At 45.5% G+C, this 26,317-nt stretch overlaps 1 protein-coding gene across 1 annotated transcript in view; it reads right to left on the minus strand.

Annotated features, from left to right (window-relative positions):
- Positions 1–26,317, minus strand: part of RBM20 (RNA binding motif protein 20) — a 207,383-nt gene that overhangs the window by 54,220 nt on the left and 126,846 nt on the right. Inside the window, exons 2-5 of the mRNA XM_007469636.1 lie at positions 7,459–8,545; positions 6,001–6,062; positions 4,013–4,104; positions 1,856–1,953 (exon numbers count right to left, since the gene is read on the minus strand). Of these exons, the coding sequence (XP_007469698.1) occupies positions 1,856–1,953; positions 4,013–4,104; positions 6,001–6,062; positions 7,459–8,545 (1,339 nt within the window). The remainder of the gene's footprint in view (positions 1–1,855; positions 1,954–4,012; positions 4,105–6,000; positions 6,063–7,458; positions 8,546–26,317) is intronic.

Here is a 26,317-nt window from a genome sequence, read left to right on the forward strand (position 1 = left end):
CCTAACTTCAAAAATCATTATTAGGGGAGTATTTTCCCCATTTAAGGAAATGGAGCCTCAGAGAAGTAAAGCCATTTGCCCAAGGCCTCTCGGCTTCAGGATCCAGAACTGGGACTTGAACTTAGGGCCTCTTGCCTCCATATCCACAGCAAAGGGCCTCTGGTTCACTGGTCAGTGCCAAAGGACACAGTTGAGGCACAGACAGACACAGAGTCACCCTGCCCTTGCCTCTCCTCGCCCCCTCAGCCCCCTGCCCCTTCATAAAGGGACTCAGTTGACACGGGCTCTCTTTCCTGTGCCCAGACCCCTGGCCCATCTGGCACCCAGCCCTGCCTCCCCTGTCTGGGTCACAGCCCCTTTCCGCTCAGTGCTGGGGTCTCAGAACTGGCTCCGCAGTCCACAGTGTGGGAAACAGGCCCTGGGGTAGGTGGTGCTGGAGCAGCCAGCGCCCCCATCGGACACGAGGTCAAGTCATCGGGCGTCTGACTCCAAGACAAAGGCCAGGTTCACTGAACCCAGCCATTCTACTCTCCTGGGACTGACCCCAAGCTGTCACTGACCGGCCGTGGCTCTCAGCCTGAAGACTGCAGAGGGAAACCACAACATTCCTTCACACACGGGCTTGCAGACAGGGGCTCCCTCTTGAAGCACGTCTCCCCGAAACACAAATAAACAGATACAAACAAATGGAAATCTCGGCCCAGACAGGCCTCACTTCTCATCATGAACCTCTTCGCCTCCCCACTCACTCAGCCCCCAGGGTCTAAAACCTACACTTCTCTGCTTGCTGTTACTAAGTTTTGCTCAAATGCCCCGACAGACGCGTGGAAGGGACAGCACGTGGAGGCCCGCTCTGCTGAGCGGGAGAAGCTGCTCACACCACGAATTGCAAAAATACAGGCACAGGCAAAACCACACGGACACATGCCCTCGAGCAGGGTTCAGCCAAACACAGTTTGCTTTACAGGTGGCTCTGCGGCTCCCACCCCCTTTCCCCCATTTGCCAGGGAGGAAGAGAAGCTGGGCAGCCCCTGGGGGACCAGGCTACACGCAGGGGGAAAACTGAGGGGGGAGGGCGAGTTCTCAAAATTGCTGGAAAAAGGAGGAATGAATCTTTAGAGCTTTGGGGGACGAAAGTGCCCGTTGTAGAGAGGAAGGAACACAAACACAACTAAAAACGAAGTATTGATATTATGCAGATGTCACCATTTCCCCAAGGGGTCAAAAATACCATTAGTGCATGGTCTGTACTTTTCAAACACATTTTCTCTTTCTGTTCAAGTTTCAGACTTACCCACTCACAGGAAATGGTCCACTTCAATAAAATGTCCAAGTCTTAGAAAACACACAGCACACACACACACACAAAACCCTCATACTTATTTTTTTCTAAACCAGTGCTGAATGCTAGAAAATCTTTGAGTGCTTTCAATTTTAAGAAATTATGTCAGCTTTTTAATCTATGTGTTTCAACACCAGCTGGACTGAATTAAACAACTCTTTTTTAAAAAAAATATTCATCCATTTATTTATTTATTTGGCTGTGCCAGGTCCCAGTTGTGGCATGTGGGATCTCCAGTTGCAGCATGCAAACTCCCAGCTGTGGCACACAGGATCCAGTTCCCTGACCAGGGACCGAACCCAGGCCCCCTGCACTGGGAGCGTGGAGCCCCAGCCTGTGGACCACCAGGGAAAACCCTGAATTAAACAACTCTTGACCTCTGCTTTCCTGCTCTTCACTAAGCCCCATCTGTGCCAGCTTCACCCCAGCCCCTTCTCTACACCCAGGCAGAGCAGGTAATACAAATGTGTTGATGATGACAAATGACAGCGGAGAAAATGCTTCTGTACTCACATTTGTCCCTGGGGAAGCTGAAGGGAATGCGGGATTTGACTGAGTAAATGACCTCGCAGGAATGGCCGCATATGATGTTCCAAGATTTGAGGAGTAATCTAAACGGTAAATTACACAAAACTGGGTGAAAACCTAGTCATTTCCTTGTCCTTCAAAAGTCATTATTTATGGATATGTGCAAGAGTAATGTTCCTCCTGTTTAAAACTAAAAATGACATTTTACCAAATGTCCTTTTAAAAACATATTAAATTTAGCTTTTCTTTCTTGAAATAAATCATTCTTTTTCATAAATGTTTAAAAGTCGTAAGGCAAACATAATAAAATAACTGGTTTAAGCCCCCCAAAATAAAGTCCTTATTAGGACAGAAGTGGGAAGAGAAAAGTGAAAATTCCATTTTAACACAGTGACTAGTGATTGGCATGATTATACTTCTGGGCATGTTGATAACCAGCAAAGCTTTACGTCTAAAACATGTAGAAAACACTGAGGAGGCCAGAGAGCAGGCCCAATGCATTTTAGCATCTTGGGATCTGTTTGCTTTATAGATGTGTCCACAAGGGCACATTGGGGACATTTGGTTATTAAAGATGGGGAGTAAATGTCAAACAGATAGCTAGTGGGAAGCAGCCGCATAGCACAGGGAGATCAGCTCGGTGCTGTGTGTCCACCTAGAGGGGTGGGATAGGGAGGGTGGGAGGGAGACGCAAGAGGCAGGAGATATGGGGATATATGTATACGGTAGAGCTGTTTCACTTTGTTATACAGCAGAAACTAACACACCATTGTAAAGCAATCACACTCCAATAAAGATGTTAAAAAAATAAATAAATAAAGGTGGGGAGTAAGAAGCCTTTGGAAAACTGATTTCTGCTTCAAGCTGCTGATCTGTGGGCCCTTTCTCACCTTCGTTCCCAGCAGAGTTATAAATGGCTGTGCTGTTGGGCGAGGCACACAGTGTTCCCTCTGCGGAACCGAGTACACACCGGACAGCGGCGCTGGAGAGGGGTGAAAAAGGGGAACCAGTTACTCAATAAGTTAAACAAAGAATTACCATGTGACCCAGAAATTCCACTCCAAGGCTTAGACCCCAAACAGCAGAAAACAAATGTTCAAACAGAGATGTTCACAGCAGCCCTATTCATAATAACCAAAAGGTAGAACACTCCAAATATAGATAAAAAGATGAATGGATAAACAAAATGTTATATATATATATATATATATATATATATATGTATATAATATTATTCTGCCATAAAAAGGCTACATATGCTACAATGTGGGTGAACCTTGAAAATATTATGCTAAGTGAAAAAGCCAGTCACAAAAGGTCCCATGTTGTATGATTCTATTCATATTAAATGTTCAGAAGAAGCAAATCCATGAAGATAGAAAGCAGATTAGTGGTTGCCAGGGGCTGGGGGTAGGGAGGGGGAATGGGGAGTGACTGCCTAATGGGTATAAGTTTCCTCTGGGGGTGATGAAAATGTTCTGGAACTAGAGACTGGTAGTATTTGCAAAAACCTTGTGAATGTGCTAAATACCATTGAATTGTACACCTTAAAATGGTTAAAATGGTGAGTCTTATGTGAGTTTTATCACAATAAAAAAATGGGGAGCCAGAAAAGAAATGCCTTTTTAAAATCACTTCTTAAAATTGTGGTAAAATACACATAACATAAAACTTACCACCTTAACCATTTTTAAGTGTACGGTTCGGTGGCATTAAGTACATTCACACTGTTTGGCAACCATCACTACCCTCCATCTCCCGAAGAACTCTTTTCCATCTTGTAAAACTGAAACTCTGTACTCCCTCCCCAGCCCCTTCTCCCAGCCCCTGGCAGCCACCCTTCTACTTTCTGTCTCTATGAATCTGACTACTCTCAGTACTTCCTGTAAGTGGAATCACACAGCATTTGTCCTTTTGTGACTGGCTTATCTCACTTAGAGTAACATCCTCAAGGTTCACCCGCGTTGGTGCCTGTCGGTAGAGCTGTTTCACTTTGTTATACAGCAGAAACTAACACACCATTGTAAAGCAATCACACTCCAATAAAGATGTTAAAAAAATAAATAAATAAAGGTGGGGAGTAAGAAGCCTTTGGAAAACTGATTTCTGCTTCAAGCTGCTGATCTGTGGGCCCTTTCTCACCTTCGTTCCCAGCAGAGTTATAAATGGCTGTGCTGTTGGGCGAGGCACACAGTGTTCCCTCTGCGGAACCGAGTACACACCGGACAGCGGCGCTGGAGAGGGGTGAAAAAGGGGAACCAGTTACTCAATAAGTTAAACAAAGAATTACCATGTGACCCAGAAATTCCACTCCAAGGCTTAGACCCCAAACAGCAGAAAACAAATGTTCAAACAGAGATGTTCACAGCAGCCCTATTCATAATAACCAAAAGGTAGAACACTCCAAATATAGATAAAAAGATGAATGGATAAACAAAATGTTATATATATATATATATATATATATATATATGTATATAATATTATTCTGCCATAAAAAGGCTACATATGCTACAATGTGGGTGAACCTTGAAAATATTATGCTAAGTGAAAAAGCCAGTCACAAAAGGTCCCATGTTGTATGATTCTATTCATATTAAATGTTCAGAAGAAGCAAATCCATGAAGATAGAAAGCAGATTAGTGGTTGCCAGGGGCTGGGGGTAGGGAGGGGGAATGGGGAGTGACTGCCTAATGGGTATAAGTTTCCTCTGGGGGTGATGAAAATGTTCTGGAACTAGAGACTGGTAGTATTTGCAAAAACCTTGTGAATGTGCTAAATACCATTGAATTGTACACCTTAAAATGGTTAAAATGGTGAGTCTTATGTGAGTTTTATCACAATAAAAAAATGGGGAGCCAGAAAAGAAATGCCTTTTTAAAATCACTTCTTAAAATTGTGGTAAAATACACATAACATAAAACTTACCACCTTAACCATTTTTAAGTGTACGGTTCGGTGGCATTAAGTACATTCACACTGTTTGGCAACCATCACTACCCTCCATCTCCCGAAGAACTCTTTTCCATCTTGTAAAACTGAAACTCTGTACTCCCTCCCCAGCCCCTTCTCCCAGCCCCTGGCAGCCACCCTTCTACTTTCTGTCTCTATGAATCTGACTACTCTCAGTACTTCCTGTAAGTGGAATCACACAGCATTTGTCCTTTTGTGACTGGCTTATCTCACTTAGAGTAACATCCTCAAGGTTCACCCGCGTTGGTGCCTGTGTCAGAAATTCCTTCCTTTTCAAGGCTGAATAATATTCCACTGTAAACACAGACCACATGTGTTTATCTGGCCTGGACATTTGGTTTGCTTCTACCTGTTAGTTACTGTAAATAAAGAAGGGAGGCCTTTTGGATGAGCTCATTTCAAAACACTTAACCCCATCCTCTGTTCTACATCCCTGGGCCCAGGCTCCTTTCTTCTGTGTGGGTATCTGGAACCCCTTCCTCACTGGTCTCCCCAAGTCTGCCTTTGCTCCCACCACCTATTCTCAGCATGGCAGCCAGGGTCCCAGTCAGTGAAGCCAGAGCACATCCCTTCTCTGCTCAGCCCTCCAGGGCTCCAGTCCCATTCAAATCAAAAGTGAAAGTCCTCTCCACAAGCCCGAGTGCTCAGGATGGGGCCCCACTACTTTCCTGGCTCCTCCCCCCAGGTACTCTACACTGCTCACAATGATGCTGCCTGAGCATCCTTGGACCACGCCAGGGCCCTCAAACTCGCTGTTCCTTCTGCTGGGAGTGCATGTCCCCCAGACGGCCACGGTTCATTCCATGCCCTCCTGGGGTGTCCTCAGTGAGGCCTTCCCACCACCAGCCCCTCTGAGTGCGCACGCGCACACACACACACACACACACACACACACACACACACACACACACTTCCTGCCCCTGCCCTGATGCCGTTTTCTGCTTAGCGTTTACCACCAGAGATGCTATAGAGTTCACTAGTTTATCATCTGACACTGCCCCACCCCCGTCATTAAGTGTAAAGTTCCTTGAGAACAGGGATTTGCTTGTTTTGTCCTCTGCTCTTTCCCCAGCAAGAACAAAGCAAGGCACACAGTAAGTGCTCAGTGAATGTTCGCTGAGTGCATGCATGAACCTGTCCTCCTGGACAGCACTTACTTTTCAGAGAAGAGCAGGCATTTCTGAGCATGTAGTTTCCCTTTTACATGCAGCTCCCAGTCCTAGGCCAGAAGGAAAGAAAAATGACCGAAGGAGAACTGAGCCCCCGGGAAGGCAGTGGACGAGTACAGGCTTCCTCCTAAGGGCAGGGAGGGCAGAGAGCCCAGATGCTGGACCAGCCCTGCTGATGCCTCTCCCTCCCCTGCTCCCCTCCCATCCAGGCTCCTCCCCCGTTCCTGCCTCCCTAACCAGCCATCATCATCATCATCATCATCATCAGCTTCCACCTGCACATCCCATGCCTATCTTGGACAGCAGCCCAGATTCACAAGTCCGATTTCCTCTTCCTCTCTCAGGGGGCCCCTGGTCCCACCACACCTCCGATGTACTTCCATATGAGAATCTGGCAGGTGGACTCCCAGGGAGTTGCAAAGCCTTAGAAAAGACTTATGAGAGACAAAATCCTCCATCACTTCCCACGTTAGCCGGCACCCTCCTGAGACAGGTGAGAGGGTATGGTCCACCCAAGTGACAGGGATGCGTTTGCATGACATAACCCAAGCAGGGGTGAATGACACACTGTGGTGTGTTGCCCGCTAAACAAGGGTTACTGTGCTCTGCAGACAAGATGAGAGACAAGAGGCCGTACAGCTCAGCGTTAAGAGGCACAGGCTCTGGGAGGGTCAGATCCAAGTTTGAATCTCCACTCCACCACTTTCTGGCTATGGGGCCCTGGACAAGTCATTTCATCTCTCTGGGCCTCAGTTTTTGCATCTGTAAAATGAGTATAATAATAGTATCTACCTTGGAGAGTTACCGCTGACACAGAGAAAGGGTTTAATATATGCTAACTGCAATTATTATTGCTTTGGAATATTTCACTGCATCATCAATACATCTTGGGGGAAAATTTATACTACCATGGACTTTTGTTTGCAGGGGCCCAAAGCACTTTACAACCACTGAAAAGGTGTAAATAAGGCTCTACCTCCATTTTGCAGACGCAGAAGCTGAGGCCCCTCTATAACAATTTGTCTGGGTCCCACCTGAGAATTACTCCCTTGCCCAACTCAAAATTCTGCTAACACTTTCCCCCTTTTGTACTCAGTACAGTATACGTTCTCAAGGAATGTAGACAAGGAGGCAGAGGCTAATTCCTGAGTCCCTTTTCCGTAACCCAAGTACGGTCACTTGGTCCTCCACTTACCCTCATCTCTCACCTATAACCATGGGTAAGAATCTCTTATTTGCCTTAAAGCAAGGGACTGGCCCTGATACATTTCTGAAATTCCTTCTGTTTCTAATACCTAGGCTTTTCATCAAGGGTACCGATGGCAAAATTCTGTTACCCAGTCCCCAAATGTCATAGTCCCTGGCCCATGAGCAGCAGGAGTTGGGCTGTGGTGGCGAGCCCACAAGGCTCCAGCTGTGGCTCCCAGCTGGTCCTGGATGACTCACCTTCAAATCAAACACCTTCTTGTCGCAGATGCTACAGACGTGGGGCAGGTGGAGGGGGGTCACACCGTGAAAGTCATTCAGCTCGTGCGCCTGCAAGGGCTGCACAGACAGCATCGCCTGTTCCTCCGTGGCCCGCCGCCAGGCTCCGCTGAAACCCTGTTTGCTGTTGTTGAGCCGACCCCCAAAGGAAGGAGGGGTCCTGTCTGGGGTGGGCTCCTCGGGGTCATACAGCTCATAGGGCTGGCTGGGGGCTGGAGGCCACAGGTTGGGGACTGCTCTAAGATCAGGCTTGCTTTGGCCAGAGAATCCATGGGGGCTCTCCCACTGGCTGTTCGGACCCTGCAGCAGCGGACCTACCTCGCCTTTCAAGCCCCCGGCCGGCTCAGCCGCAAATCCACCTGCCACCTGTGACCCTTGGGTGTTGGGTCCGTAGAAGTCCGTGGGAAAGGCGGCTTGGCCATCTTGCCCTGAGTGGCTGTAGTGCCCTTCATAGGTCACGCCGCCCGAGGTAGAGGCCGAGGCTGGCAGGAAACTGGGCTGACCATCAGTTTCAGAGCCATATGCCTGGCCCGGGTTGGCTTTGCCATACTCGTAGAATCCCGCTGCAGCAGGGGCGGGCCCAGTCTTGCCAATGTCCAAGATGACTGCTGGCTGGGCAGGGGTCTGAGGCATGACCCCGCTGAAAGGGTGCATCACAATGGCACTGGGAGGCTGGCTGGGGAGGCTCACAGAGGGCCCTGGGCCTCGTGTCTGGCCCTGGGGCGAGAAGGCAATTGCATTAGAGGGAAACCGGGCACTGGGCATGGTTGCTGCGTGTTGGGGCACCCCGGTGTGGCCATGGGGGGAGCTGATCATGGACGGATGCCTCAACTGGTTGAAGAGAGGCTGGGACATGGCCACTTTGGAGAGGACTTGGTTCAGGACGGTGGCGGCCGCGGTGTTGTTGGTGACAGCCGTCTGTGCCAGCTTTAGCCGGTGAAGGGTGAGCTGAGCTTGCAGCTGAGCCAACTGGAGGCTCGCGGGCGAAGGAAGCAGCGGGTTTGGGTTACTGACCGAGAACGGGGTCTTGTCCAGGAGCTTGGCGGCACTGCAGGGAGACAAAGGTCTAGATGCACAGCTGTTTCCCACCCAGGGGGACAACAGGCTGTTTGTTTGCTCATCCGTGGTCGCCCCTCCCATACAAACAAGACCCTCCCACACAGGCCCCACATGTAATCGAGTCTGCAAAAACCTATGCTCATACACATCAATTAAACAATTATTTTAAAACTTCAACAGAAAACTTCTTATATGGTATAATGTTCAATCTCACTGGTAATCAAAGAGATACAAGTTAAACCATTAGAAACAAATATTTGCCTAGCAAAGGAGCAAATATATATATATATATATATATATACACGTATATATAACTATATAGCCATACATATATCTCACAGCACTCAGTGCTGGTGAGATAAAGCAGAATGGATACGATATCAATGATAGTCTAAACTCGCGCGACTTTGTCCAAAGGTAGTCTGGCGACATGCATTCATTACAGCCATACTCTTTGACCCAATAATTCAATTCTATAAATCTAGCCTAAGAAAATGAGCTAAAATGCAGACAAAACTTGATACCCAAAGATGTTCAATGATACTACATTATTTAAGAGTCCAACGTTGAAAGTTACAAATAACTGATAATAGTAGGGAGGGGAGTTTTAAAGTGAGTAAATTATAACATTTATAGAATGAAATGTTCAGTAACCATTCACTACTGGTGCGTACATTTCTATTGTATTATGTAATATTTAAGACATTCAAAAAAGTGTTCCCGGGCTTCCCTGGTGGTGCAGTGGTTGGGAGTCCGCCTGCCGACGCAGGGTACACGGGTTCGTGCCCCGGTCTGGGAAGATCCCACATGCCACGAAGCAGCTGGGCCCGTGGGCCATGGCCGCTGGGCCTGCGCGTCCAGAGCCTGTGCTCCGCGACGGGAGGGGCCACAGCAGTGAGAGGCCCGCATAACGCAAAACAAAACAAAACAAACAAAAAAGTGTTCCCATCACCAAGCTTAAGACAGAAAACATTCCACCACACTAAGTCCTCCTTGGGTATCTGCTCTCCCATCCTCATCCCACACTCATCCTTGCCGGTCATAGGCTCCATTTTGAATTTGGTAAGGTCATCGTTTACAAAGAAAAAAAAATTAGTGACACGAGAAAAATCCATACTCTAATGTTAAATGAAAAAAGTAGTCTTCAAAATTGCACACAGAGTGAATTGTGTGTGTATATTTGTGCCGAACACATTTTCATCCTTGTCCTCATTTCACATCCAAAAGCAACAAGAATCATGTGCCCTTCAGTTCACTCTCAAACCCAACTAGCACAGGAAACAATCAAAAGATTACAAGTGATGAATTTGAGATCATAGGCAGTGGTGGGTTCTCACAGAATCTTATTTCGGGGGTGTTCTGTCTGACACGTGCCTTTCACGTGACCCCTGTTGGTTGGTTACGGTGTTTTCTAGGCCAAAAATCAGGACCCGTGGACTGGAAAGGGAACAGACTTTCCCAGAAAATCTGGGACACGTGGTTACCATTGTCAGGGCTCTTTTGTAAGACCCTATATTTCCTGGTCTTAAAGTCCCCTTCCGAGGAGTAGGTGCAATCAGGAAATGTGTTCGGGATGTTGATAAACTGGAATTCCCAGGACATTTTAATGGGAAGAATGGGACCGTGCAATTGAGATTGGGATTGCCATGGACAGCCCAGGCTGCACGTTCAGCATGTCTACGGCAGTGTGGGATAGAAACTACAAAGCTGGGACACTTTAGACAAGGTGTCCACTGTCACACGCTCTGTACTGTACAAGTCTGGTGATAATGAAACAAAGGAGAAGGGCCAGAGGTAGGGACAGGCGAGGGAAAGAAGGGAGGTGTGTGGCATGTCACTCCTCTCCCACTTTGGGTTGGCGCGTTGCATTGGTCCGAGAGAATGAGGGGAGGCAGGTGGGGGAGGCAGGTGAGTGGGAGAGATTCTCTCATTTACTGCGACACTGTGTGGCCAGTGCTTTGCCTATGTTATCTCATGGGATCTCGCCATTAGTCCTAGGGGCTATGGGTAACCTCACCCCAGTTTTGCAGGGCAAGAACCTAAAGCTCAGAGAGATTAGGTGATCTACTTAACGAATACCCATTGTTGGTGAGTACAGACCAGGGAGTCAAACCCCAGCCAGGCTCTGCAAAGAAGAGAAGGGGTGCAAGTGGTTAAGTACACAGGTCCTCAGCCCTCCCCGAGGGTTTGTTCATGGGCTGCTTCAATGTTTTGCCTGAAGTGAGTTCTCAGAACATTAGGCACATCCACATTCAAATTCAAGTACAAAACACACTTCGCAGCCAGACAAAAACGACTTTGTCTTACTCTTTCTCATTCTATGAGAGATCATTTGCTGTAAGTCATTAAAGAGACAGGACCTTCACCCAGCCAGCAGCCCTGCTGTGCTCCAAGGACAGAACAGGCTGGCTGCATTTTAAGATACTGGGGGGTTGGTTAAAGGTGGTGACAGACCTTTTCTCCTCTGGGTAGTTGTGCTGGTTGCAGCCAAGCCTTGGTGGCCCCAGTGTGGCCCGGGCACAAATCATGGCAGCAGCAGAGTTGGGGAAGTGCTAACTGTCCACGTAGGCAAGAGTATGAAAGGAAAAGGAGGATGCTCTAGAGTCTGGCGATAGATTTCTACTTGTGTAGTATTAAGTAGCTGAGCTTTGGAGGAGCAATTAAGCTTAACTCAAAACCCTGCCCACACAGTGCCAGCCCTTCCTACCAGGGCTGTCCTGCAATGCAGGCTGTCCTTGCTAACAAGGCAATAATGAGGTGCCAACTTGGTTTCCATGAGAGAGTAAGACAAGGTTGGGTCTGTTTTTCGCAGAGAAGTCAACTGTATTTTCTAAAACTGTGCTCTGGGCTGGAGGGAGCTCTTGCTGGAGATTCCCCTTTGCCTCTGAAAGGACATGCAAGGAAGAGCTGTCTTTCCAACTAGGAGAGCCAACCTCGCTGGGTGTTTGTAGGTCAGCCACGGGAAACGAGTGCTCTTCTGAGGACAGTCCAGGTTACAGAAGTTTACTCATTCACATGCAGCATGAATTAAGAAGACTGGCTAGACTTTCTTCCCAACTTCCGCTTTGCCTAGCAAATTCCTATTGTCCCTAACTTGAATCAACCTTGCATGGAAGTGATTTCACATGAATCATCAGAGCTAGATAACTTTTTGAACCAAAGACCCTTAGATAAAAAAGAAAAGACACTTTATCCTACTTTTTAAAAGCTTAAAATTCTTAGCCTGTCAGCATTAATAACTTAAAATTCAGGTGCATATAACAATCATACTTCTGAGCCAAAAATTGGGGCATGTGGTCTGACACCCTAAAGGATAGAACAGAGGTCACCCTCCTGTCTTCCTTGGTTTTTCACTGTCACATCACTGCCTTATATTGAAAATAACTGCTTATGTGCCTCTCTCCCTCCACTAAACGTAAGCTCCACCGGGGCAGGGAGCACGTCTCGGAGATTCTCGCATTTTCCGGGCACACTGCCTCGCACTTGGCGGGTACTTGGTAACTGCCACGAACAGAATGGAGAAGGAAGATAATGGATGCATTATAGGAAGGAGAATCTAAATATATGCAGAAAACAAATGGATTTTGCTGTTGTATACAGCTTAAACTTCACTCAGGTACAGAGTCACCAGTCTAGGGAGCTGTCTACAATTGCCCGTTTCAAAGCAAGAGTTCCAGTACTCTCACTCCCTGTCCAAATCTAGGTTTTGAAATCAAATGGATAATCCCTGTGGTAGGCTGAATAATGAACACCCCCCCGCAAAACAAAATCTCTACATCCTAATCCCCAGAACCTGTGAATCTTACCTAAAATGGTAAAGGGGACTGTACAGATGTGATTAAATTAAGCATCTTGAGATGGAGAGATTATCCTGGATTATCTGAGTTGACCCAATGTAATCACAAGAGTCCTTATAAAATAGAGGCAGGGGGATCAGAGTCAGAGAGAGAAGATATAAGGATGGAAGCAGAGTCAGAGAGGAGAAAAGATGCTATGCTGCTGGCTTGGAAGACAGGAGGAGGGGCCGTGAGCCAAGGAAATGCAAGGGGTCTCTAGAAACTGGAAAAGACAAGGAAACAAAACTTCCCCTCGAGCCTCCAGAAGGAACCAGCCTTGCTGACACCTTGACTTTGGCCCCGTGAGACTGATTTTGGACTTCTGATCCCCAGAACTGTAAGAAATTTAAATTTTAAATTTAACTGCAAATTACTAAATTTGTGGCTAACATGTTACAGAAGCAATAGGAAACTTATAAAATCCACCAAGAAAATTAGATGCAAAAGAGGCTTCCGCTCAGAGAGGCAGCAGTGGGTGTGGGGACATTGGCTGGATCTTTCTGGTATGAACTCTTGCCCCCAGAGATCCTGGGGAGCACAGACCATCTGACCCAGGATCTGAACACCCTCTGGGAACTTAGCCAAGAGCCAGAAAAACCAGAGGTCTCTTCCTTTTCTGAGTCACATTTCTCTAAGCAGCTGGAGCAATGGCACCCTGGGAGAATTACAGACCCTTAGCGATCAAGTCATCCACCCCTCTCATTAACAAAGAAAGTGACTTGCCCAAAGGCACACAGTTGGGTAGCAGTAAAAGATCAATGAAAACCCAGAGCTTTCCAACCAGCTTCTAGTGCCTGACAGAATAGCCTTGCCTCCAAAAGCCTTAAGTTCCAGAACTATCTATTTCATCACCAAATTATCATCTCCACCCATATTTCCCTGTGGTCCTCCCCTCTGTTCAGTGAGATGCTGACTGCCTTCCATATGCAAGGCACTTGCTGAGCACTGGGGAGGTGCAGAGATACAGGCCCTTTCTGGAACCCCTGTCAGCTCCAGAAGTGAGAGCAGGGATGCCCCCTTGTCTGGGGAACAGGTTGGGGGCAGGGTTCTATACACCTGCTACATCCTCTCTTCTTCTAGGTCTTGTGCAGCAGCTCTGTTTGCAGTCATATGGTCAAACCTCATCTCTGGGCAGGAGGGAGTGCAGCCCAGTCAGGCACATGACCTGGGCATCCGGCACAGAGCTAGAATACCTACCACACAACCCCACAGAGGGCTGGTCCACATTCACAGAAGAAACAGCACAGCCGCTCTGATTCATCCAGGCCTCCAGGAGGCTCACTTCCCCCAGGGCTGAGGTTTCTTTTCCTTTCCAGAGCCTTTAATTGTAACAATTGTAACAAAGAATTCACAGTGCAAAAAAAAAAAAAAAGAATTCACAGCGCATAATTACATTAAAAACTTTGGTTCCCTGCTCACTTAGAAAGTTGATTTTTTTGTTTGGTTTTTTGTTTGGTTTTTGGTTTTGCTTTTTGGTTTTGTTTTTCAATTAAAGCAGAATTTCTCTCAAGAGTTTTAGAAATAAAACACAACATAAAGGAGAACGAGTTGCCTTTATAATACTGGGAGATTTAGGAGCTCCAGATGAAAACTGTTTCTAATGGTTTAATCCCATAGTGTCAAATGGATGTGTGACATATTGCACCCCCTGGGACAGCCAACATCTGTCTCTAACCCTCACTCTTTGTCCCAAAGCTCTTTCACATTTTACTGAGTCCCCAGCAGGATGTCATGTTGGATTAGTATTTGGGCACAAGAAGTTAGGCACTGTCCTTCAGTTTGAGTCGGGGTGCTGGAAATTCAGCAAGATTTTTGTGACATAATCCATCCTGTTCTGAAAGGAAGGGAGGGTACCCATGACACAGACAGGGGCCGCGGGGCCCCTGCTCTGAAACAGACTCCAGCAAAGGGGCCAACAGGGCTTCACGAGTTTGATTCAGCCCACAGGGGCTGAGCATCTATTATGTGCCAGGCAAAGGTGCTAGAGATGGAAAAAGAGAAATCTTCCCGAAACCACAGGAGAGACAGGTCAACACAGAGAGGATGAATGTTCCGAGGTAAGCACAAAACAGTAAGGTACACCAGGAAGTGGTTCAAGCCTCAGACATTTCAGAGAAATGTAACAAGTGAAAGAAAAGGCCAACTCAAGGGCCTTCCCTGAACTCTGAATAAAAACTTACAAACATTCTGGGTTTATTAATCAACCTACAGATGCAAAGATGCATCAGCTGTTGGTGAAAGGGTGAGTTGTGGTCAGAGACCCGGCTTCCGTCTGCCTGTTACTGGTTGTACGATGAGGGAAAGTTGCTTAATTTTTCCAACCCTCAGAATTTTCTCATCTATACGAGAAGAATAGTAATGTCCACCCAATGTGACCCAGTCCTGGACAGTCAGAGCCCCTGGCCACAGTGACTGGCTCAGGAATGGACACTCCTGGATACTGCTGGAGCTGTCAAGAGAGAGACACTTGTCTTCTTGTCAGGCCATGGCCAGGTTGCTGAACTGCAGAATTTAAGCCACCGCTTAAGGATGCCTGAGAATAAAGCCCACCCAAAGACAATGCCCTGGAGACAGGTCCACTCCTGAATGTCTGCATAGGGATGCCTCATGCCGGCTTCCCCTGGATCTGCTTGGAATTTTCTTTCCATGAACCAATGCATTTCCTTTATGTGATTAATAAAAATAACAATGTAAAAAGAAAGCCAACCTACTTGAACAACCTGCATGGAATTCAGACGGTTCCCTCCATGGCCTCACGTTGACGCAAGAGCTCCCTGTCACGCCCCAGCTCCTTCTGCAGAGCAGAATGACCATACGGACCCAGCGGCTGGAGGCAAGGGGTTACTCAGGGCACGCCCGGGCAGGCACTTTGGTGTATCTGCTGACCAGAGAGACCTGCTTCCTGGAGGTTTGGGAAACAGAACGCTCCTCCATCCTCGGTGGACTAAGGGCCCCGCACCGTGGTCACGAGGCCACGTATGAATAGGGTGCCAGGGGAGAGGCCCCACAAGGGTGTGGGCTGCACGACTTTCTACAGGTTTGGAGACCCAGCTCTGGCCACACAGGTGCTCCTGTGCAAGGGGACATAATGCCTTGGCCCTCACCTGGGAGCAGTTTCTAAGCCACGCCTTTCATTCCTCAGCACCTAACAAGCCATTTTTTGTTGTACTAAGAACTGGCTTTATTATGCAAGGCATTCATTTATCCCCCAGGAGGAAAAGTTCTTTATTACAGATATGATGGTTCTCTGGTCTCCTTTCACTTGGAGGAGAGATAAGTGTACATATTGGGCTGTGGGCTGCCCTGTACGAACCAGGGTGGGAAATCAGGCATCCTGAGTTCCAGTCATAACTCAGCGCTTGCCAACTGAGTCACAGTGGACAACAGACCTTACCTCCCTGAGCCTCAGTGTCCTAATCTACGAAAAGAGAAGTCACAATCTTTCCTCATTTACATTATGAGGGTTGATGTGGGATTCACTAAAGAGTTGCCAGAACGCTCTGGAAACTGTGCCGTACAGACGTAAGGATGTGGCATTGGCCGAAGATTACTGGAAAGAGAACATCTTCTGTGTGATCACAGCACACTCTTCCCTTTCAGAAAACATTCCTCTAAGGAGGAAGTGATATTTGTCACTCACGTCCTTGGAGATAATCTCATTGCCACTAGGGTTCAGAGTAGAAAGAGGTAAAATCGATTCAGCCGTATTAATGGAATACCAAGCATACCAATGTGATTGAGCTCTGCATCACACGTGGGGGGGTGGGGATGGGAAGGGGCATTGCCCAGACGCTAAGGGCACAGGTTTCAGAGTTTGTATCAACCTGGGTATGAATTCTAGTTTGCCACGTATCAGCTGGTGACTGTGGGCAAATACTTATCCTCTCTCAGCCTCAGTCCCATTATTAAAGCAAAGATGGGTATATCTGAGCTATCACCTAAGCTATAGGTTTGTTCTGAGAGTTAAATGACAGGGTAGGCATAAACTGTTCCACACAGCTCCTACACACAATAAGCAGTCACTAAACCAATGCAGCAGCGAGCGGCACAACTGCTAGACTTCTTAGCACTGTCATTACCATTACTATTACTATCATCACCATCATCGTAGTCACCATCAAGGCAAAGGGCAGGTGAGCTCTGCCAAGGCAGAGAGACGAGCCTTCCTCAGAGACAGATAGAGATGGCTGACAGAGAACACAAAGAGATGTAAACACAGAGAGAAAGTAAAAAAAAAAATGAGTGGACATGTGCTGGGAGAGGAGAGAGCAGGAGTGCGGACTGGCACCTGGGGGGACACAGAGCGTTACCACAGCTGCTTGGTGAACTGGATAAGGCGTCAACAGTAGATCTGAAAGCCATGCAATAACACAAGGACGCAGCTGAAGTTCAGTGGTATGAATGTGTGTGGACTCACAGCAAGCTCTTCCCTGGTAACGTTTGACCATCCAGAAGCAGAAGCCAAGAACCGCAGCTCAGAGCGTGGTGGCACCTACCCCAACGGGACCGGTCACATTTTCAGTAAGCACCATAACTTCCAAGATACACAATCAGGAATTTTAATTCCCTTCCAGTTCAACACAGTCCCAATGAATATGCCATTTCTTCTCACATGGTAAGATACAAAATACCATCCGGATGAGAGAGCTCATGACCAGGCAAGAGAATGTTTTCCAGGTTTGTTCACACTTTACGGAGCAACCAAATCAAATCAAGTGCAATGGTCAGGGTCAGGGTCAGGGTCAGGGTCAGGGTCAGGGTCAGGCCTTTGCTGGGTCCTGCCCTTCCACTGTCTCCTGGGAGCTGAACCTCAAATCATAAATTCTCAACTCGCTGTAACACTCTTAGAAGCTAGGTCAGGATATGAACCACAGGGAACATCCCTAAGTGTCAGGTTACAAAGACGACAATGATGATACCACCGTAATATTGGGGCTGAAGTTTAAACGGTAGCTAATTATCACAAATGTTAAGAGCAAGAAGAGATCTCAGAGACTAGTTTAACACACTCATTCTACAGAGGAAAAAAGGGAAGCCCAAAGGACTTGCCATAACATGTGAATCAACCCAATCACACCGCGAGATAGAGGAGAGCTGGGACTGGAAGCCAGCGCTCATCCTCGTTCCTCGGGGCTCATGCAGCCACTAGGGTGTACCGTCCCCATCAGCATGCAACAGGTGAGTCTTCTTTCCGGGCGAACAGTGAGATCACACACTTTTTTGACAGTGACTGTCTTCCTGGTAACAAGAGAGCTCCTGGATTATCACTTGAGAGGCCTCTGTGACTAATTCTGAGATGACTGCGTTCATGCTGGCATTATCCCATGTTTGGGTTTTAGCCTGACATCATCATATGATGATTCATATCACCATGACACCTCTTGGAATGATTCATAACAGCAATGATAATCCTATCATCTCTCTTTTGTTTCATATTTTTTAGTTGGAGTGTTAGTGTTTTCACCTCATTAGCTATCTGACCTCTGGGACAACCATATGGGTAGGTAAATCAAATATGACCATTTCCAGTTTATATTAAGAAGACTGAGTGAGACCAAGAAAGGTCAGATGAATCACCAAAGGGCATCCAGGGACTAGGCTGGGACTTGAATGAGGGTCTCTTTACCGTAAGGCCACAAGGGAGCTTCTAAAACCACATTCCTGTACCTACTTCCTTGGGTGCAGTTTTTTTGTTTGGGGGGGGGGGAGTTGTTTGTTGAAAGGTACTAAATATAAAGCTATTTCCTTTATTTTGTGTTTTTTCTCCCAATTTATCATTTTCCAGCTTTATGAGTATACAATTAACATATAACATTGTATAAGTTTAAGGTACACATGTAATGATTTGATACATGTATATACTGCAAAATGATCACCACAGTAAGTTTAGTTAACACATCTAGGATGTGATGTTAAATAACACATTTGATATCAGATCACCAGCCTTTTGGTCCATTGCACTCTGTACCACTTCAATCAGTCAGAATAAGATTCTAGGAACATGCAGGGGACTGGGGGACATGCAGTCACAAAGGGGCAGCTAGTGATTTTATAACTGACAAGAGAGGGCCTGCCTTTCCTGCCGGAGTGATTAGAAGTGCTCAAAATGTGCAAAAGAGACCTGATAATGCAGCAACTGCAGAGAAAAGAATACACATCCTGCTAGTGTCATAACAGGAAAAGACTTAAAGCAGAGAGAATTACTGTCAACTTAACCACCAAGAGCCAGATATTAGCTTTGTTTTTTCTTTTCCTTCCTTCTGTACCAGTTTTCTTTCTTTAAAATATCCTTTATTTTATAAAACGATGGTATTGTAGGTGGTAATTTATTTTTCATATTCATATTTGTTTTGTTTTGAATTATAAAACTACAAAAATCTAAAGAATATAACAAATACTTACTAATTAATCGCTCATCACTCCAAATTAACAAATGCTACCATTATGGGCATTTTGGGCCCAGATGTTTTTTATCAAAAAAGTAAAATTATACAGATAATGCTGACATCCCCTTTGAGACACTGCCTAATTCCACCTTCATCTCACCAACAACATCTACATATGTGTGTATATCTATTTATCTATATATCTGTCAGTTTACCCATCTATATATAGAAAAATTATAAAAGTAAGAGATGTTTTCTGTACCTGCATGAACTCATAAAACAGCATGTAAGACTGGTTTCAACATTTCCCTTAAAGAAACAAATGCATATTCTTCCAAGTTTCTTTTCACACACTGAAGATTGAAAGCAGTGTGGTGGAGTGAAGAAATTGGCGAGCTAGAACTCAGAAGACCCAGGCCAGGTCCCACAGCCACCATTCACTCCCAGTGGGATTACATGTCAGTCAACTTCCCTTTTTGTGTAACATGAGAAAGCTGGATGAAAGGATCTCCAAGGCCTCTTCCACCTTTGAAATTTGATGACTCTAAAGTTTAACTTCCTCATCTGTCAAACGGAGATAATAATGTCCACCCTGCTAGCTGTTACAAAGATCAAACATGATGTACAGGTGTTCTGCAAAGCACAGTGATGATAATAATAGCAGTTGAATAATACTGAATTATTATTATTATTATTACTCACAAATTGAGCTATTTTTAAGCTCCTGGGAATGCTTTTAAAGAAACTATTGTTATACTAGAATTGTTATATATATCTTGGTTCGGATAGATGTGCTGCAGTCCAGCCAGCATGAAATAGTTTAATTTCTTCTAACCCTCCTTTCTTGGGCAGGCAGTTCCACACAAGGAGAGGCTCTCAACTCTGTCCATGAAGACTAAGTGAATGAAATACTAAAAGTGCCTCTCGCCATAAGACGCTCTCCTCTATGAAGCATGCCACAGACAGAACCAGCTTTCACAGTAAAAATGCAGCTCAGAGCCATTCGGGACTGGAGTTGGTTTGCCTGAGACACAATTCTTCAGGAAATTCATGCAGAATTTCACTCATTTTGTGCAGGCTGAAATCAAGGGGGGGTGATTTCACTTCCAGGGGTTAGGAGAGATCGGTTTTCTCAGTGACATAAGATACGGTGACCTCTCAACCCACAAACTTTTCTAGGGAACATCAGGGTCTTTTGAGATGGAAAAAGAAGCTGTTTTTTTTTTTTTTTTTTTTTTTTTTTTTAAAGAAGATGCTTGAAATGTATATTTAAGGGAATTCCCTGGCGGTCCAGTGTATAGGACTTGGTGCTTTCACTGCAGCACTTTCACTGCTGTGGTTCAAGTGCAATCCCTGATTGGGAACTAAGACCCTGCAAGCCGTGGGCGTGGCCAAAAAAAAAAGGTTGAAATGTATATTTTAAAACTGCTATATAAGTTCTCTATGAAGCCAAATGTTAATGTTTATACAAGCAAATGAAATATTTCGGGATTTATAGGCCACTCCAGCCCCAGGGAAGAACAACGGGCACACGAACACCTTTGCAATATACTGTTCCCTCCAGCTGGACAACCTCCCCACTACTCTCCCTCACCTGGGTAACTACCATCCTTCAACATGCAGCTTAGATGGCACCTCCTCCAGGCAGCCTCCTCTGACTCCTGCCCCCATCCAGTATGTGCTCGTGTCCCTTCGGTGAGCCCCCATAATGCCCCGCTGTTCTGCTAAGCCTCATTTACACTCTAACCCCTACCACCCTCGCTACTAATTGTCTACTCCATCACGCATCTGATGTCCTCACACCCAGCAGTCATTCTGAAGGCAGAAACTACATGGCCATTTCACGTCACAGTGCCTGGCACACAGTACGTGTGTGGAGCCAATAAACACATCTATACATGTACACACCTGCTCCGTGTGTGTGTGTGTGCGGAGATAATAGCTGTGTATCACATTCTCAATTTGTTTTCCTAGCTAAATGTGCCATGTGTACACTGCTAAAAGGCTTTGAAGATGAAGCTCCGTGGAGAATGTAGATTAGACTCCGTCTTTGAACACTGTCAAAATTATGTAAATACCACCACCACATCAAGGATAAAATTCTAAAATATTCAACAAACAGACTTGTTGCCACATTTTTCCTTTTAACTAAATCTGAAGAAAATGCAATTTCAGTGTGTGATCTGAGGAGATATGTGCCTAATCTACATGATTCTGAAATGAAACACATGTTCCAGGAATGGTCCCTATGTTTTCTAAACTTTATTTTCAGTAGTTTATACCACTGAGATTTTTCTGGTAAATGTACAAGGATGATTATAAAACTCAAGCCAACTTTAAATCAAAATAAAAATTTCGATTAATTTTAAAGAATTTAAGTTCTCACTCAGTAAAGCTGGTCTTTTCCTAGAGTTGCCTGATTATTACCTGGACATATTAATCAATGTGATTTAAGCCAAATACTAGGAGTCCACATGAAACTGAAGAGGCAGTGTGGGGTATTTGGGGAGGAGGCCAGGAGAGACACTACTTTGGTTGTAAGTACACCCCCTTCTTAGACAGGCTCTGTCACCAATAATCGTACATCTTATGGCAGTCAATTTACCCTGCAGACCTTAGTTTTCTCGTCTGTGAAACGGGAGGGTCAGATGAGATAACATTTAAGGTTCCTTCATGCCTTGTGATTTCAGGATGGTGGGTGTTTTCCTAAAGCTGTTATTTATGGACACATGGGAAAGCAAGGATGATCTGGCCACAGTGTAGAGACAGATTTCAGCCCGAGAGATCTGAGTTTCTAGCCTCTGTTGCTCCTCTAGTCCTGGGTGACTTCAGAGGCACTTAATCTCCACTTCGATCTGTCTGTGAAATAACAAGGTGAAACCATAACAGTGATTTTCGAGTGTTGAAAATCAGAACATCAGGAAAATCAGGGGCATCAGGAAAGTTTCAAAACACAGATGCTGAGCTCACCCCAGTCTCTATCTTAGGAGGTCTGGGTTGGTACCTGAGAATTTGCATTTCTAACAAGTCCAGGTGATTCTGATGCTGCACTTTGAGAACCACTGACCTAGACGATCTTGAACCAATCTTCCAACTCTAAAAATTTATGGTGAGTTATAAGGAATTTAGTAACAGCTGTATTTTTTAGGAGCCACCTCTATCTACTAGTCGTGCAGTACCCCAGGAAGGGGCTTCCTTTTCCATGCAAAGGAAAAATGTGATTATTCTTATACCTACCTTCCTTTAAGAGACTCAGCCCACATGTTCAACAACATTTGGCCTCCTGGAATCAAAACACTCAAGGTTCACAAACCTCAGGTAATTCAGTTGGTAGATCGATTGGCTCAGTGTCATGTTATCTTCGTTGAATAGGAAGAAAACATACCTCCATTTACACTGAGTTCACTAACACAGAGAACAGAAGAATCAGACTGCAGAATGTCAAAAGTTCTTTAGTCAAGCAACATCATCATGAGAAAGTCCACCTTCCAACTCACCCTAGGCTTAAAAAAAAAAAGTCTTTGATAAAATCATCTATATCACTAGATTTCAATGGCACTGCAATTACTTGAGGTGCTTTTTTAATGTACTGATGCTTGGGTCCCATTTCTGGAGATTCCTTTTCACCCTAGGTATTGGAATTTTTAATAGCTACCTGGGAGACATATTGTGAAACAAAGTTTGAGATTCACCAATTTCTAAAGGAATAGAATCAAGCTGTTCTTCATTACTCTGATCCCCACAAGCCATTTTTGTCACTACAAACAGCATGACCATTTGTCTTAAATTATACTTAAGAATAAACACTGAAATTTTTATATGCCCACCAAGGGTCACAAACACGGTGGGCAATCAGTCAATATTTCTTAGCTATACTGAAGTGTCTTTCACACAGTTCAAAAAATATTTTTTGTGGCAAGACTGCCCCAGAGTACATATACAGTTTCTGCTGTAGGAAGCCGGGTGAGGTTTGCTGGGGGCTGACTGTTGTCTTCTAAATTATAAGCACCTTGAAGACATCCACATCCTAAAATCTTTCAAATTCCTGAGTGTCTGTCTGGCTCAGGGCCGGGCAAATTAGAGGCACTGAACAAATAGTTATTCAACTCACTTGAATTTACGACTGTCTCTAGGCCTATGGGAACAGAGACCTTAGCAGAATATGCTAAGTGATTCATTGTGGAATATGAGGTATATGTTTCAGTGCATATGCTGGGAATGTGCCCTGTTTAATTCTTTTAAATTCCTTAGAGTAAATGAGAATATTATGGTTGGGACTTTTTAAAATACCATATAACTATTTATTCGAGAAAGCAGATGGAAGTTTCTGGTGCCTTAAGAAACATACCTTTATGACTACAGCCAACTAAACACAGGTGCCGCCCAAGGCAGAGAATATTCTATGTAGGTGACTTCTGACTTTTGCCTCTGTTTTGCAAAGCGGTGGTCGTATGAAAGTTACTGTGCAGAGGAAACAGAAAGCAGCAACAGAGCGACAGGCCCATCTCGGTTACACGTGCACATGCCCTTGTAGATATTTTCTCAAATCGCCACAAATTAAACCTGTGGTTCGGATCCAAGCAGATTGAGAACTGCCTTGGCTGAGGCAAAAAAGAATGGTTAAAACCCGACGGCTGGCTTTTCACTCAAAACTGCTCTCCAGCCCTTTCCCCTGCTACCCCCATTGCTAATTAGGGGCAGCCGAGGCTTGACATGTACACAGTTCTCTATAGTAAAATTGATTATTATATTACTATGGAAAATAAGGAAGTCATTTCGTTCAAAATATCAAATTCCACAAAATCATACGTGGCAGCTGTTAGTGTATGCATGTGGGGGAGGGGTGAGTGTGTGAAAGTATTAACCTCTCCCCTTCAGTTTTCTGACATCTTGGCAAAAATGTGCAAAAAAGAAAGAAAGGAAAAAAAAAAAAGATTCCAACACATGTAAGGCAGAAACCAATGGCAAAGCTACATATGGATTTTTTTAAGGTTAAAAAAATTCCCATGATGTAAGATACATCATACACACCATTTTACGAGAGTGTGGATTTACTTTGACACGCTTGCAAGCAGAGAACCAGTATTCCTCTCCCAAATGTGTCAAAGCGACTTTTAATTGCATCAGATAAAGAAACGAGGTGAGTCACGTTTGGCTGTGCTTGAGCCTGCTAACAGATCATCACATCCATGTCCAAATATGTCCCCTGAACCTCATGACAGAAGCTTAAATACTTGTTTGCTTGCTTGGGGACTATTAAAATAGTTGTGTTTTGAAATGTAATTTACTTAAAGATCCCTAAAGTTGCTGAAATGCATATCACGGCTCCTTCAGAGGTGCTCAGAAGCAACTTTCATGAATTCTTTTCTGGCAAAATATTCCTGCTCATGAATCCTAACACAGCACTCCCCTCCGGTTCATGAGTCTGACTCTACACGCAACAGATACGAGACATTTCAAATGCCTTAAGGTTCATTTTCCATCATAGACAAATTCCAGCAATTAACACAAAACACCTCAACCTTAGGAAACCCCCATGATTCATAAGATTTCAGGATTTCGAAAATGTCCCCTTACATTCCCTCCGATCTGGTGATAATGCTATCTGGTGTTAATGCAATCTGTTTTCCCGTAGCCGTACAACTTTTCTTTATAGTAACCAGCATAAAAAAAGCATCTACACTTCCTTCATATTGGGATCGCTGATTTCACTGGGGTCATGAGGAGCTGTTTTAGGTCACATTTACCCTGCTGTTGTGAATCATTTATTACAACTTTTTTAAACAGGAGGGGGTGGGGATACAGACAAATAGCATACTCATGCACAAATGCTTAGCGCCAAGAACATGGTCAGAAGTGCTGCCCGGACTAAAGAATTAAACAAAACAAAACAACAAAAAACAAAAACCCCCACCAAACCCTTGATTTCCTGCTTGGGCTGGGGAAAGGTAGGATGACGTCATGCAACCTTACCTTTTGGAAAAAAGAGCAGGGCTCCTGGCATGGAGCGCTCACCTGAGGCCACTGAAGCCGGGAATCATTTTGGGTGTCGCGCATGTGCCTCCCTAGAAAATTCCAATAACATTCTACCAGCTTTCCGCATGCCAGTCATGACAAGCGTCCACTTAGACTCTCCCTCCCGAGTCTGGGAAGGGGCAGAGGAGGGGGAATATGAACGAGGGAGCCGGCGAAAGAGAAAGAGAGGTCCCAGGCACCGCGCACCCGGCTGGAAGGGCAGTCACATGCCGCCAGGAGCCATTCCTGCAGCATTACACATGCTGAGTGTAAATGGCAAACAGTATCAGTCGATGTTTACGCCACATGTTCTCAGCCTCTTCACATATCAACACCCAGTCCAGCTCTATGCAGACAGGACTCTTGAGACCGCTTCTGAAGGAGGGAGTCTGCTGCTAACCATGAGTCCATCTTTAATAAAACTCCAAAGCCTTCAGTCCTGGTTTACTTTCCTATTTTTTGTGGGTGGTGGTGGTGATGGTGGTTTGTCTGTTTGTTTGTTTACTTACTTATTTTTGACTCTGGGTTTTCATGTGTGACGATTTAGTCCTGAAGGTCCCCAAAAGGACCCCATAAGGACCCTTAGCGATGTAGCCACCTCAGACAGCACGGTCACACTGACTCCCAACCTGCAAAACTGCTGAACAGCCGGCCCCTCTTTTTTATATTTTTCTGCAGCAGGAAGAGACGGGGTGAGGTGACCCACCGCTTCACCTTCCCAAGTAGTAACTGCAACACTTTGCAGCAGGAAAAACCGGCTGCCTTCCGCTCTAAGCAGGGGCCGTTAACTGGGGGAGAATTTCCCCCAGGGTATGCTGCAGACGTTTTGTTTCAGAATTGGGGGCGCTACTGGTGTCTACTGGGCAGAGGCCAGTGGTGCTGCTAAAATCCTAAACGCTCAGGACAGACCCGTAAGCAAGGATTAGCAGCCCAAGATGTCAACAGTGCTGCAGCTGAGAAAATATCCTACAGCTAAGTACTTCTAAAAGTCTTGCAAAAAATATGACACCAAGAAAAAAAAAAAAATAAAAGGAAGGAAGAAGGAAAGAAAAAGAAAGAGAAGAAAAGCCAAGAAGCCCCTCTCTGTGAGGCACTGACTGAAGGACATGGGTCCCGTGATGGGCTTGGCCTGACTTACAGTTTAATTACTTAGGAACTTGCTCACTTTTCTCTTCCGGAGCCATCATTCTCCTGCCACTTTTCTTCCTCTTCTCTTTCCAAATCTCACACTGTAATACTTGATCAAACCAACTAAACCTTCACATGATTTTCTAAGTCAAAAGCTGCTGTCTGCAGGTACCTAATTGCCAGGTTACATAGAGCAGCCATCGCCCCTCTGTGCCCTGTCTGGACCATCTGATGTTCATCTGTGATGGCCACAATCCAGCATAACACCCTCTCAAAACTATTCAGGAGGGTACACCTTTTACAGGGTAAAACCTCCCCAAAAGAACTTACAAAGGACTAGAGATTAAAACTCACAGCATTCTCCTATTTGACTGAGACTCCTTGGGGGGGGGGGGG

Source organism: Lipotes vexillifer, unplaced genomic scaffold, assembly GCF_000442215.2.
Source record: "Lipotes vexillifer unplaced genomic scaffold, Lipotes_vexillifer_v1.1 scaffold240, whole genome shotgun sequence".
NCBI classification, from domain to species: domain Eukaryota; kingdom Metazoa; phylum Chordata; class Mammalia; order Artiodactyla; family Lipotidae; genus Lipotes; species Lipotes vexillifer.